Source organism: Betta splendens, chromosome 4, assembly GCF_900634795.4.
Source record: "Betta splendens chromosome 4, fBetSpl5.4, whole genome shotgun sequence".
NCBI classification, from domain to species: domain Eukaryota; kingdom Metazoa; phylum Chordata; class Actinopteri; order Anabantiformes; family Osphronemidae; genus Betta; species Betta splendens.
This window is the reverse complement of record NC_040884.2, coordinates 19,280,257-19,293,686: the sequence shown is the minus strand read 5'-3', so window position 1 is coordinate 19,293,686 and position 13,430 is coordinate 19,280,257. Positions and strand designations below refer to the sequence as shown.

The 13,430-nt window shown below is 50.5% G+C and overlaps 1 protein-coding gene across 3 annotated transcripts in view; it reads left to right on the top strand.

The window, feature by feature from the left end:
- Positions 1–535: 535 nt before the first annotated feature.
- plxdc2b (plexin domain containing 2b) overlaps positions 536–13,430 on the top strand; it is a 45,689-nt gene continuing 32,794 nt past the window's right edge. Inside the window, exon 1 of one of the 3 annotated variants that reach the window (XM_029146571.3) lies at positions 536–1,179. In XM_029146571.3, coding sequence (XP_029002404.1) covers positions 687–1,179 — 493 coding nt within the window. In that variant the 5' untranslated portion in view covers positions 536–686. Of the gene's footprint in view, positions 1,180–4,553; positions 4,758–9,947; positions 9,972–13,430 lie in introns of those variants that run through there. The other 2 variants (XM_055508576.1, XM_055508578.1) reach the window with 2 other exon arrangements.

The following is a 13,430-nucleotide window of genomic DNA, read 5'->3' as shown; positions in this document are numbered from 1 at the left end:
GAGCATCTTAATTGGAAGAAGCATGCGGTCCAAGTTTTCCTTCCTGTGCGTAATGAGCATCAACTATGCAATAAAGAAGAAAAAGGGTGGTGAGATGTCAACGGGGGAGTCGAGAGAGAGATTTAGGGGTGAAAAGAAAAGAAATGTTCCCTCATATGAAGCATTTCTGCCTGGTAAATCACCCAGCGTGGGGAAAAGGACAGATCCCACTTTAATACTTTACTACCTGTGGAGTCAGACGCTGTATTTAACGGGGAAATGGCTGTTTTGCAGATTCATAATCTTGGAGATTTGTGGGAGGTTCGGTACATCAATACAACTAGTGCCTGAAGAGGGCGCCCTCACAACTCACTGCTGTGACACCAGTCTAACAGGTTGTAGTCGGACTTGTTGGATGGATGCAAGTAAAAACATAGTGTCTCAAGAACTGCACCTTTAAATGACTAACGCATGGTTTGTATGGAACCTATAGAGGGTTTTCTGTCCTCTTAAATTCTGCAGCTTCAGTATCTCGCCGGCAGACAATGAGCCTGCAGCGTCTGAAGCGCCTCTCCCCGCATCTTTCCACATAACTCACATTCAGGGTGACAATCGGAATAACAACCCTCTCAGCTGGAGAAGCGCTTTGTGCGCTCGCCTCCTTCTCGGCATCAAACAGCAGACGCGTCATTGGCTCCGAGGAGCTGATGACGGAAGGAGCGCACGGTCTGCTCCAGAGGCGCGTCGCTTCCAGCCTCTCATTCAGCGTCTGCGCCTCCGTCCGGCGGGATGAGACCGGTGTTTGGAGCTGGCACGAGCCTTTAAAGTGGTCGTCCCTTTTCTTTTTTGGGGGGGATCATTTTGTCGCTTTCGCGGCGTGGACCCGTGGGGACGAGCTCGTCTCGCGGACTCTCCAGGAGCGCGCAGAGTGGCGCACGCTGGAACAAAACCCGCTCGGCGCGGCGCAGGCAGGTTTCCGTTTTAAAAGCGGCGAGAGGAGCGGCAGAGTTGCGGAGTCCGCGGGGCGAAGCGGCGTTGGCGCACCAGGAACACGGACGCCTCTCCTGAAAGGGGACCGACAAGACAATCGGCAGCTGAACTTGGATATGGCGGGCGTGAAGACGGTCGACCTTCTCGTTGGAGTTATATTAGTTTTGCAGTGTGTGGGGGACGTCCACGCCGAGATCTCAGCCGGCAGCGGTAAGAAACAGCACCCAGTTCACGTTTAGGCCCGTTTCTCTAAGGCTCCAGATTGTGCAGAAGCACAAAGGAAGGCAGGTGGACCCTGGTTGCTTTTTGCATGCGTGCTTAGATTTAAAACGGTCTTCTGTAGGTTCGGATAGAAGCAGAGGTTTGGTTTGTGCAGTAGATACAAGACAAGACTGTACTTTAATCAGAGTATTTTTAGGAATAAGCGGACGAGGCCTCTGTGACCCACTGACTTCATTTTCTGGATCAAAGACTTCAGATCACATTTTTTAGTATTATTAGGCTCGCTTTGCTTTCTCATGGGCTGCTACTGTAAAGGTAACATAACGTGCGCCTTCTACCTCATTTTGTGCTGTTTACCGACCTGCACTGACCTCCGTGACCCAGAAGTGGCATTTCTGTCAACCGCGGCTTCAGGGACCCGCAGACGACCTGCCGCTCCGCTCATTCACCACACACGCCTTCCAGACCGGAGGATGGCGAGTGAAGCCGTGGCGTCCGCTCCCTCAGACCCATCACATGCCGCACGCACCCGCACGGTTCACGCCGACGCGGGCTCCATTCGTGCGGGACAGCGGGTTTTCCGGGCGGCTGCGTATCAGATAGTGGTAGATGTTGAGCTGCGGGCGGCGACAGTCAGTTAAACCCGCATGCGCTGGTGTGCGGGCCGCGGAGGAATGTGCGTGGGGGAGCGCCGCTGTTGGCCGGGTGCGATGTTTCGCACGGAGACACGCGCGAACACACGCTCCGTGGTCTCACACAGTGCCTCTCATTCTTACCTACCGTATGAATCCGGGCATTCTTCTCGGCCGTGCCGCTCTCCGGCTCATTTGACATCAGCTCGCTGGCGAAAACAAAACAGCGGCTTGTTTTTCCTCCATATGTTTGTGCTTCTCGTGGGAAAACGGTCGGAATGAGGATGTTTTTCAAGGTAAACTCCCGAACACCAGCATCTTCATACAAAGAGGGTGCCTTTCTCTCATCGGTCCTTCTGCTGGAGCCGAGTCCCCCTGACTTTATGTAGGACAGTATTTTTAGACATGTGGGTAAAGTGCTTCCCTCATAGACTGACCTGGAGCAGCCCTGTCCTTCCTGAGACAGAGCTGTATTAATAGATCACGGTTGGTCCACTCTGCAGGTCCACTGGGAGGCTTTAATGCCCCCCCCCCAATCTCTGAATGGTCTCATCATCTCCACAGAGCCCACGAAGTGAGGACTAGTTGAAGTATTCATTTTCTCCCCCTGCATCTATCAGTTAGATGAGCTGTGCAGCACATCTGGGTGAAATTACACAACATCCTGTGAGTGTTTCCTTCTTCCCCCCTAAGCTTTCAGTCTGTGACGCGGTGACATGCTCACCAGTGGCGCACTCCCAGAAATTAGGGCTGATTTGGGGTTAATTTGCACCACGCTGCTTTTTTAGGAATGGATTAAAAAAGAGAGAGAGAGAGAGAGAGAGAGAGAGAGAGATGTTCCGCTGGAGCGCGAGGGGAAGCGTGAGAGCAGGAGCGTGAGAGGGAAAGCCTTGCCTTCTGTAACGATGCGGTCGGATTTAACAGCCTGCGCCGAGGGCTGTTAATGTGCTAAGATTGCGGCTGTGTGTGGAATTTCATCTGCCCTGGATGCTTGGGGTTGTTTGTTCGCAGGCCCGGGGCAGCTGATAGAGGGTTAACCTGTTCCCAGTCAGCGGCGGGGATGCAGCCGTCTCCGGCTCCTCATCCATCATGCTGCCAGCAGCTGCAGCCGTACAAACGCACGCTCGGAGGCACTCACACTCTGAGTGTGAGGAACAAGGAATCAAAGAGTGACTTTTATGATTAGCGATAGCGCCCAGTGTCGGGTTTGAGCAGATCTACCAGCCCGGTTCTGGCTTGATGACCAATACACCGTCTGCAGAGAAGTTCCCCCACACAAAGCAGGAGGTCCGGATCAGTCTCCTCCACTGAGGGGATCGTAAGCCCCCTTGGAATCCCACCCCTGCACCCCCTTCCCCCATCTCTCCCTCTTTCTGACGTTGCACATTTCAGATCGGACAGAATGAGCCAGCCTCTTTATTGACCCGCTAAAAGGAGCTGCCGTGAATTGGATGACGGGGGTAGGGTGGTATGAGGGTTGGGCGAGAGACGGCGGGAGGAGGAGGAGGAGGAGGCGGGAGGGGTTATTGTGCTGCCCTGAATGCAATGACAGTGGCGGTGCAATACATCGCCGGGGCAGGAAGGCAGGGTCATCCCCCCATAACAGCATGCAACAGCAGCACCAAGCTCCCGCATTAGTCACGCCTGGCCCTCCTTAGCCCAGGAATGAGCTCCGTCTGATGGCTGGAGAGGACCGGAGCGCCACATAAGGCTCAATGGGCTCAAAGACAAAGAGCAAAGAGGCCACTGGTTAATGAAACCCAGCACAGTTAAGCTCCTCTTTAGCTTTTCCTCATTGTGTTTTGTGTGGCTACACCCCCCCCCCCCCCCCCCCCCCCACCCCCCTCCTCTGCTTCCAGTAGTTGCATTCGGCCCGAGTTATCGCAACTCTGAGGTTGCAGCCATTAGTAATTCCTGGCACGTTCTCCTCGGCGGGATTCATTTAGCTTACTTTAAGGCACAAATTGTCCATCAAGGCAGTTTGAAAAGGTCAAACGTCGGAAGCGGGACGCTCGCGACGGCCAAAGAGTCCTCGTTATGAGACGATACACATCTGGGCGTCAGCGCTCCAGCGGAGGAGAGCGGCCGCTTTCCATTCGCCATGACCGCGGCGTCGCCACAGCCCGGCCTGTCGCTACGTGATCGGCCTGGTGTTTTCCACGGGAAAAAGTCTGTGAGGAGTCTGGAAAACAGGACGCTGCGCTGATCAAGAAAACAATTACAGCAACATAGCCACTAGAAATCATTACTCTGAAAAGCCGAGTGTTTCATAATTAGCGCAGAGAATCAAGGAGCAGCTGACGGAAACTGTAGGAACATTAAGCAAAATGGTCCAGAGGCTGCTGGAGTCGGAGTCTTATTGTCTGTTTTCTTTGTGCCGCCTCATTTGCTTCCGTATCAGATGCTTGTTTCCTGCTACAATCAATCAACACAATTTGTCAGTTTGTAAAATATGCATGGAGGCCTGGTTCTGCGTTGCACTGCATCCAAATCAGGGTTTACTCCCAGCGTCTGCATTTGCTTATTACATGGCACTGAGGCCAAAGGAGTAGCTGCGCGAAAACAATGAAAGGATGCTCAGGAAGAGCAATGAAAATAACCACTCTCTCTCTCTCTGTTTTTGGGCGTGGTTATTTACCTGTTTGAGGATCCACTGAGTCACAGCTTAGTTCAGGGGCCGATCTGACGCCTCATATCCTGAAAGGCGGCGCGGCCTCCTCCCTCAGTATCAGCTGTCACTCACAGGGTTTGTAGCCTGCTGCTGCATGCCTTTGCTTCTACTGCGTGTGAAAGTTTCCTCTCCCGCACTGTCGGCTCCTCTGTGGGTTTTTTGTGCCGTCGCTCCCTCTCTCTCTGCCTCCTGACGTGCTCCCGGCTTCTGTTACAGCTGGTTTCCCTCACACACTGGCACTGTGTGCATCGGAGGCTCCACAGGTGATAAGGACTGCGTCGCGTCTTAATGAAAACCCTGGTTGCGGGTTGGCTTCTGAGCTGTGCCAAGCTAAACCTCACCCACGCGGATGTGTTTTTCCTGCTCTGAGTCCTTTGCTTCTCTGCCCAGAAAGTGTCTCCACGTCCTCCGTCAAACGCTGTCTCTCTTCACCGAACCCGTCCTGACGGAGAACGAGCCCCGCGGCGCTGGCGTCTCGCTGAGCAGGGTTTGACGGACCACGGCGTGTTTGGGGGAGAGAACGAGGAGGTGGCGTTTGTTCCTGAGGAGGCCGAGGACAGATTTGGGCCTCCGGAGGCTTGAGTCAGGCTGTTTTCCGTTTTCTGCCTCGCGTCCAAACTGCACGGAGCCAAACAGGTGCTGCAGACGTGGCCGCAGCTTCTGTGGTTTTGTTTTGTTGTGTTTGGTGGTCGGATTCAAACTTCGTGGGCCACGCAGCTCCGGGGGAGGTGAAAACCGTCTCTTTGTTGTTGTTAGCGTTGTGTTAACATTGTTCTGTGTCTTGTTCCCACCAAATCCCAGTGAGTCATGAAGATTCAACATAGTTCTTTGTAAAACACGTGTCCACTTTGTGTTGAGACTCTGCTCAGCCTTGGTGTTTATCATCAGGCCTTTAGGAGTAGGATCTGCCAGGAAGAGGGGGGCGTAGGTGGATAAAGGACTCTTCCCAGAAGCCCGCGGAGGTTTCCAGAGGTCGGGGTGATTTCTGTGTGTTCCAGTTTCACCCAGCTGTCCTCCATGATCTCATACTGGTGCTGGAAACTGGAAGGTGGTCTGTAGCACATCAGTCGAGTTGTGACATTTTTATCTCTCTCCTGTTTACGCTTTATGTTCTTTTTACTTCTAATTTGATCAGACATGCTTGTTTGAGCAAAGCTAAGCCAAACCAAAGATAATAAAAAAAGGTTCTGGTAAATGAGGTCCGGCCTGTGCCAGGTGTTCAGGTTTCTGTCTTCTTGCCAGTGCTTACTGAAGAAAGTGGCTCCCACAGCTCAGCACAGAGCCAGGAACAAAGGCTTTCTTTGAGTCTTTGTGGTGATGAATTGCAAGGTGTAACAATCGCCTGTGTGTGTGTGTGTACTGTACGTGAGTCAGAGAAAGGGAGAGTGGTCGCAGGTCCTGTTCTCTGCCCGGGTAACTAGACACTCACAGTCTTAATCCAGCACCATGTCCCGACTGGCAGTGCAAGTTAATTACTCTCTCCTGTCTACGTTTGCGTTTGATGTGTCCTAATAGGCATCTGAGATGAGAGCGTGTGTGTGTGTGTGTGCGTGCGTGCGTGTGTGTGTGTGTGTGCGAGTGTGTGGATCGACTGTGTGAGCCTTAAACTGTTGCTCAATGTCTCTGCTAATTACAGGTGTTATGAATAGCTGGGTCTGAATACGTCGAGTCATTTTCCTTCACTAAACTTGTTGCATTCGTCTCGTTGAATAAGGAACCAGTTTCTCCTTTCTCCCTAATTTACTTACTTTGCAAAAGTATAGTGGCTCAGAAGTTTGAAGTCACTGAATCACCCTTCAAACTGAACTAAAACCCAGGAACAAAACCCATTGATCACATGTCTGGCTCCTCTTTGGCATCACAGGTTTCAACACTGTGCTTTGTTACAACTGGGCCAGCAGAACTTCATTTGTGTGTGTGTGTGTGTGTGTGTGTGTGTGTGTGTGTGTGTGTGTGTGTGTGTGTGTGTGTGTGTGTGTGTGTGTGTGTGTGTGTGTGAGAGAGAGAGAGAGAGAGATATAATTTGACACCTGTGATGCAATATGTTCTCTTTGTTTTGCTTCTGGCCTGATAAAAAGCTCTGCTTCCCAGATCATATTGAATGAGGGTCAAATATGAAATGCCCCCTCGCACAGCGCTGCCAAACCCGTGATATACGCCCCGAAACCCCCATCCATCGCCGAGCAGCCAAAATTGAAAATGAGAGGCGGCGATATGAATATAGATGAGTTATTTGATGTCCTTTCCCTCCCACGAGAGCCCCAAAACGCTGGCACACGCTGGTTTTATTTCAAGACCTCTGCCCATTACTCGGACATATCTGTCGTTTCCCTGCTGCTTCAAAGCCAGTTGGACGGCTGTTTGCGACATATCGCTCAAAGTCGCCCCCCCCCATTGTATTTGTAATGGTACTAAAATCATGCTGACACTTGTCGGAGCACAGCTGTCAAAGCGGCAGACGTTATAGCCATTGGAGACCACGGTAACGTTTGTTGTGCCCACTGTCCTGCATCATCATCATCATCATCATGATTTTCCAGCCGCCTGTTCTTGAGTCTGTCGTAGGTGAATGTGATTAGCCAGTGCGCTCTATCGATCGGTTGCCTGCACTGCTGCACGCAGTCCGGACAGAACAACTGTGAATGGGTTTTCAAGAAGCCGGAGGTCACAGCAATCTGCAGCCGAGAACAAGCTGCGTCTGTCGCGTCTCACGGCTCCTCCTGGTGCGTGCGACGGAGGAATAGGAAGCCCTGCGTCTCGCGTTCCGTCCCACCTCATCTCCAGACTCTCGTTCCCCTCCCACGCGTTCTCTTCTTGCCGTTTGTCTTCCTGTCCCAGTTTTCCCACGTGTAAAGATGAGCGGGCTTCGAATGTGCCATCAATCATGTGGGTTTAGTTGTGTAGCCTGTCCTTCGCCCGCTGCCGCCCGAGCTGATGAGAAGTCTGGAGATCGATAGCGCACTGATAACACCGAGTTCGGCCCTGAAGAAAGATGGTGTGAATCAATATCGCCCTAAAATCAGACCGCCTCACTATGACACCGGTGTTTACAAGCCAGCGTTTGGACGGATCATTTTCTGGATGTACGGCACAGTAAACCATGGCCTGGAGTTTTTGGACGCCCGTGTAAATCCTGCACAATACTGAGGCACATTCTTGCAACGATGACAATGTCGCACAGTTTAGTGCAGCTTTTACTTCATTTACAAGGAATGAGCGTTGGCTTGTGTTTTCGGCTCCAGAGTCCACTTCATTCCCACGTCGTGACCCAAAAAGGCTGATCCATCGTCAGCTGTGCTGGACCCTGGTCAACACCGACCGCAGTCAAATGAGTGAAAGCAGTGAATCTTTATGACTCTTCTTTTTTGGCTTGAGGCCTGGATCAAAGTTGAGCTCTTGAGTTTGGAGGTCGGGCTTTGTTTGGGCATGATGCAGCAGTTCCAGGTCTTGTGTTTTCTGTCCTTTCATGGGTGCGGTGAGTGACGGGGTAAACACACCCTTAACAAAACAGATTCAAAAACAGACGGCGAATGAACACGAACAAGTATACACGTAGCTTCGCCCCATCTTGACCTCTGACCTTTCTCTTGTTGCCTCTCATTCTGACTCCCCCATCCAACAGGCCGTTCGCTAATTTCATCTGTCTGTCTATGCATGAGGTATGTAAACAGTGCAACACTGTGGTGCCTGTGGCCTAGAGCAAATATCCCCATTAGAGGGCAAATATGAATCCAAGTATACAGACACTGGGGGAGGTCTCCAACTAGTGAGCAAATACATAGTGGATCAGGCACATAACCCTTTAACCTTTAATTCAGAGGAGTGGACATTTACACAGCAGTAAAGGCTTGTCATGCTGAGTCAAGGAGACTCACTGATTTAGAAGCAGCAGTGAGTTGTACGATTTATTAGGCATTATTTCTGTACTGTACAATCAGCGTGGCTTTTCACATTTAATTTCCTTAACTGAGCAAATAATTTCCTATTTACATCTTATCAGAGCAACAGCTTGCTGTAAATGTCAGCGTGGAAGCGGTGCCGCAGCCCGGCAGGGTCCTCCCGTTGTCACTGGCTGCGTTTCATTAAGTCATCGGTGCCCATGTTGTCTATTATTTAATCCTGGCATTTGCAGGGAACCCATTTCAGCGATAAATCTTTGTTTGCGGCAGAAAGCCACTGATGGGGGAAAAGCCCTGGGAGGGGATTTGACGTTTTTAAGGTCAGCGGAGTTGTTTGCTGCGAGCGGCGGCGTCTCCCCCTGTGTTCGCTGGCTTGCGCTGAGAACGTCAGCGCAGCTACGAGGATTAGTGTGAGCTCAGGAGAACACCTAAGCCATAAAACGTAATGGCTCTAGTTTATTAGAGGAGATGCCTCGACGATATAAGTAAGTACTGTACCTTCCCCCGGGCTGTCCTCACGCGCAGATGTAAAAATTGGACACTGCTCCGGGATGCAGCATGTGTCAGTGCCAGCTTTTAAATGTAACCGCTCATATCGGACCTCAGGACAGAAGCTGTAACCACAATGAAAATGTATGGACCAACAGGGGCAACCACGTGAATGTGAATGTCTACCATTTGTCTCATTGCTTTGTTTGGGCTTCTACCGACTGTTCAAGACGCGTCCCCCCGTGTTGATTTATAGCTCGGCACCGTCACGCTCCACAACCCGAGAGACGAATGGCTCAGGCCACTCAGCGGCGGCGCATCCTAAAACAAGAAGCATGAGATCAAATCTGAGCGGACAAATAAACATAGGAATAAGATTTTAAGATTAGATGAGATGGGAATCGTTAATTTCCCGTTGCCGCGGGTTCGGAGATAGCGGCGCGCCGGTGATCGGGTCCCGCGGTGGGTTTGCAGTGTCGGGCCCCTGCTCAGACATGAGGGGAAACACAGGGATATGAGACTCCAGTCAGGGTGACAGCATGCTAATGAAAGGCTCCTCATACCGACACCTCGGCGCTGCCACTTGGGGCCGGTGCTGATGCGGCGCGTGCAGTGATCGACTGGGACTAATTTGACCCTGTCTAACGGGGCGTTTCTCTTCAGAGCGGCGTCGCTGTGAGGCTCTGCTGGTCCCACACTTTCACTTTAACTGCTTAAACGGCAGGTGTGTTATTGCTGTCAATCGGTGTTTGCTTCTTGTGGACAATGTAGGTCAAGTTAGCGACATGTTTTTGCGCTTGCTGCTTGATAAATTTTCTCCTCTCAGCTGTTTCACTCCTGCTTCGTGGAAGTCCCAGGATTCGGACCAGTGGGAAAACCAAGTGGGACCGCATCTGTCCTGAAGAGGAAAGATGTCTTAAAAGGAGGACACTAAACAGACAGTGAGGGGCTGGAGAGGGCCGTGGAAGAACTGGACCAGAATCTGAGATCATGGACTTTAGGACTGGAGCAGCATCAGTTTCCTTTCAGCAGTCGCGTAGATTGAAATCTCAGAATCAGCTGCAGGAAGTGAAAGCGGATGGAAGACGAGTGAGTGGAATAAATGTTTTATGGCGCTAAGTTCGTCTCAAGGGAAAACACAGACTGTAAACGCTGCATTAGAAGGAGGGGTCCAAAGTTCCTACCAGCTTGTTAACAGGCAGTATCCCCAGACTCTAAAGCTATTTCACCTTCCTCCATTTAGGGCTCCTCCTCTTCCTCGCTCTCTGACTGATGCAAAGACGCTGGAAACGCCCATGTTGGAGCCCACGCTTCATCGCCTCCATTCGTCCATCTTTTTCCACTTCTCTCTCGTTTCGCTCTTGTGAAGGCCTTTGTTAGTCACTAAACAACCCTGAGCTCCACGCAGCTTCAGCTGTGTTGGCCAGGACTGTGTTCATTTATATTTTATTGAATAGAGAGGGAAGGTGTTTCATTATGAATAAGAGACTCTGACCTGCTACAGTGTCTTCGAGCGATATAAAATGTCTCCCTCCAGATATGAGGTTGCCAGTCGGCCCTAGCAGCTGGAAAAGTGACAGTTTTTCATATTTTTACATATATTTTTTTGATTACATTGTGGTTAGCCGTTCATAGTCCTCAGACAATGGTGATGTGTGAGCACAGAAGCTACAGGCTGATTAGCAAACGCGCTCTGTGGAGACTCTTCCATGCAGCGTGGTGTTTACCTTGAAGGGACAGGTGGTAATAATATGACATATGTGACAGTCAGTCTTCATAGATTATTAGCTCTATGAATAATTCAAACCTTCCCTGGGCGGTTGCAGTTTGTGCTAGGCAGGCGCACGTCATGATCCCAGCCTGGACCGGCGCCGAGCCGTGTTCTACGGCAGCGGGTGGATGTTGTGAACGGGTTTCAGTGCGAGGACGCGTTTCTTATTCGCTTCAAAGTAACTAAGAGCCCGGCGTGTTTCTGCAGGTTTGTCTGGGCTCTGACCCGGTTCCTCGGCTGACAGGGTCATAATAACATTGATTGGAAGGAGCCGGGGGCGTTGTTGTGCCGTGCATGCGCTACTGTGGAACAGGTCTCTGCAGACCGACCTGCAGCCTGGACGTCTGCGCTTTTAGGGAACGAGTTGTACTGTAGGACACCTGCTAGAAAACAAATCTACTGTATCGCGCACATGGCTGCGTTCCCGCGTAATTACAGGAGACGCTCCCAGGTAGCGCTGTGCGCCGGCCACCGTGGGCCTCCGTGTGATCGAGCCCGTGTTTTCTGCCTGTAAAGCCTGCGGCGGTCCGTCTTATGTGCTGGAGTCCTGGGAGACAGGCTCCAGGTACGGCGGCTCAGAGAAACTCACAGTGACTGAACCCAGCGTTCCACCCCCTCTGGGCCCTTCCGCGGTGGCTCTGACAGGGCCCCTCTCTCTAGTCCCCTCCTTCATCATTACCTGCTGGCACATGGATCCGTAGCAGCTTTTAAAAGCACCTTTTGATAATCCTGTCTTGTTTTTGTGACCTGCTTTTTACTCCTATTGTGACACATAATCTTCAAACACTTCAAACAGAAATTTCTTGTGTTTGAGCCAAGCCATATGCATTTCCTCTGATGTGTAAGAAAAACAAGGGGGGTGGGGGGGTGTAGCTGTAGGGAGATTTTTTATGTTTTATTCATGTTTCACCACTTCATAGTGTTTGTCCAAAAGCATTTGACTATGAATATTTCCCTATAGCAAGTAAATGTTAGAAGAGTCTAAAGGCATGTGGGCTGAAGCCTCTCCGTTTCTTCTTCTCCTGGCTGCCTGGAGGAGCGAGCCAAGCCTCCCTCGGTGCTGTGGGGCTCCCTAGGTTTGATCAATTAAGCCCAGAGAGGCAGAACATGGGGCCCAGTGGTGATGGCAGGGTGCCCAGGAGCATGGCATGGAGAGAGAGGCGGGGCCCGGAGGCATACTTGTCACACTTGAAAGTCCTGAAACAGGGAGCCAGAGTGTGTCTGGGCCTGAGTTTTCCCATCAAATGCTTCAGTTTGAACCTTCGATCAATGCTCGCGAGGCACCTGGTAAACACTCACCTGGGCGTGAAGATGAACCCCTCCTGTCTCATTAGGACGCGTTAGTGGTTCTCCTCCTGGGAAAATCTTCTGCGTTTGCAAATGGGGGTTGCTGCTGCCAAGCTGCATCCGTCTCTCTGCCCAAATAACAACACAGCCACTCCTCCCCTGCTCTCAATCGGTATCTCACGAGGAAGGGCCTAGCCCTCATTGAGGCTAACTAATGGAGTCAAAGGCAGCGAGGAGTTGGAGGATATACCAGGGCAATTTGCATCTGAACTAGTCTCTCCCAGGCTGTTTGTCTGTTTCTATCAGAGGCCCAGTCCCTATTCTGGATGCGCTGACCCTAAACCCCATCTGACAACAACCTGCTTCTCAGCTCTCTTCACAGCCCCCGTGACTTTACGAGTAAACAACTCACTCACATTACTCCCGCATCTCAGTTCGCATTGTGAATTGTTGGAAAATAGCTGAGTATAATGAGATAATCATTTTATCTCCATCACAGCTATTTAAATCACAGCGAGGAGCTCGATTATAAAACTGCACCCCCCTACAAATATTAAATTTCTACTTTTGAAGAAATTGCAAAGCTGAACTGTTACATTCATTAAATGTGTGGCAGTTGCTGGTGTCATTTTTCTGCAGGTTCCATCACAGTTACAGAAGAGAGCGCAGGGAGTAAAATAGATGAAAAACGTGATGAATCACAAATGTAATGAATTTAATTAAATCGCACTGACAAGAACTGGAACTTTCAGGAAAGAAAGGGAGCAGAATATTTTCTTTGTAAACCTGCATAATTAAAAATAATTCCCCAGAAAAAATCTCGTTATTCAATTGACAATGCAAATGTTCAGCGGCACTGGCGTCTGATTGATTGTGCATTCGCGAATCTTAAGGAGACACACTTGTGTACATGCACAGTCTCCTCCGTAATGGGATTTTTTGGAGGGACCCATCCATCTGCTGTGTGACATACAGCTCTATAGGTCTCATTTTCTAAATGGCTCAACTTGGGCCCAGGCGAGGAGGCTGTGTTGTAAACAGTATTTAATATTGATTTCCTTTGAGCGGCCTGAAGTCTCGACCGCTGAATGGAAAGAGGTTAAAGCAATTACAGGCCGTGTGTGACTTGGATGTGACGCGCGGTTTGTCAGCAGAAAAGCTCTATGGAAAACGGACCTGTCTTTGGTTCTGTGTTTTGGTTCTGAGTCCCAGTGCGTTGAGATGCTGCTGCTGCTCCTTGGGTGTAGGTGGCAGCAGGCGGCGTTCGGCACATCTTAAACAGCCAGTTTTATGTTTTTCCACATATTTTTGGGGAACATTAAAAATCTGGGAAGTGTTTACATCTGCTCACTGGGATATTCTCCAGATCTTGTGTAATGCATGTTTTTAATGTTGGAGGTTGTTTTTTTATTCATGTGAAGAATTTACAGCTGGAGCAAACGAGCTCGATTCGAAGGAATTTTATAAGTGGATATGACGGTTGCCCTGAG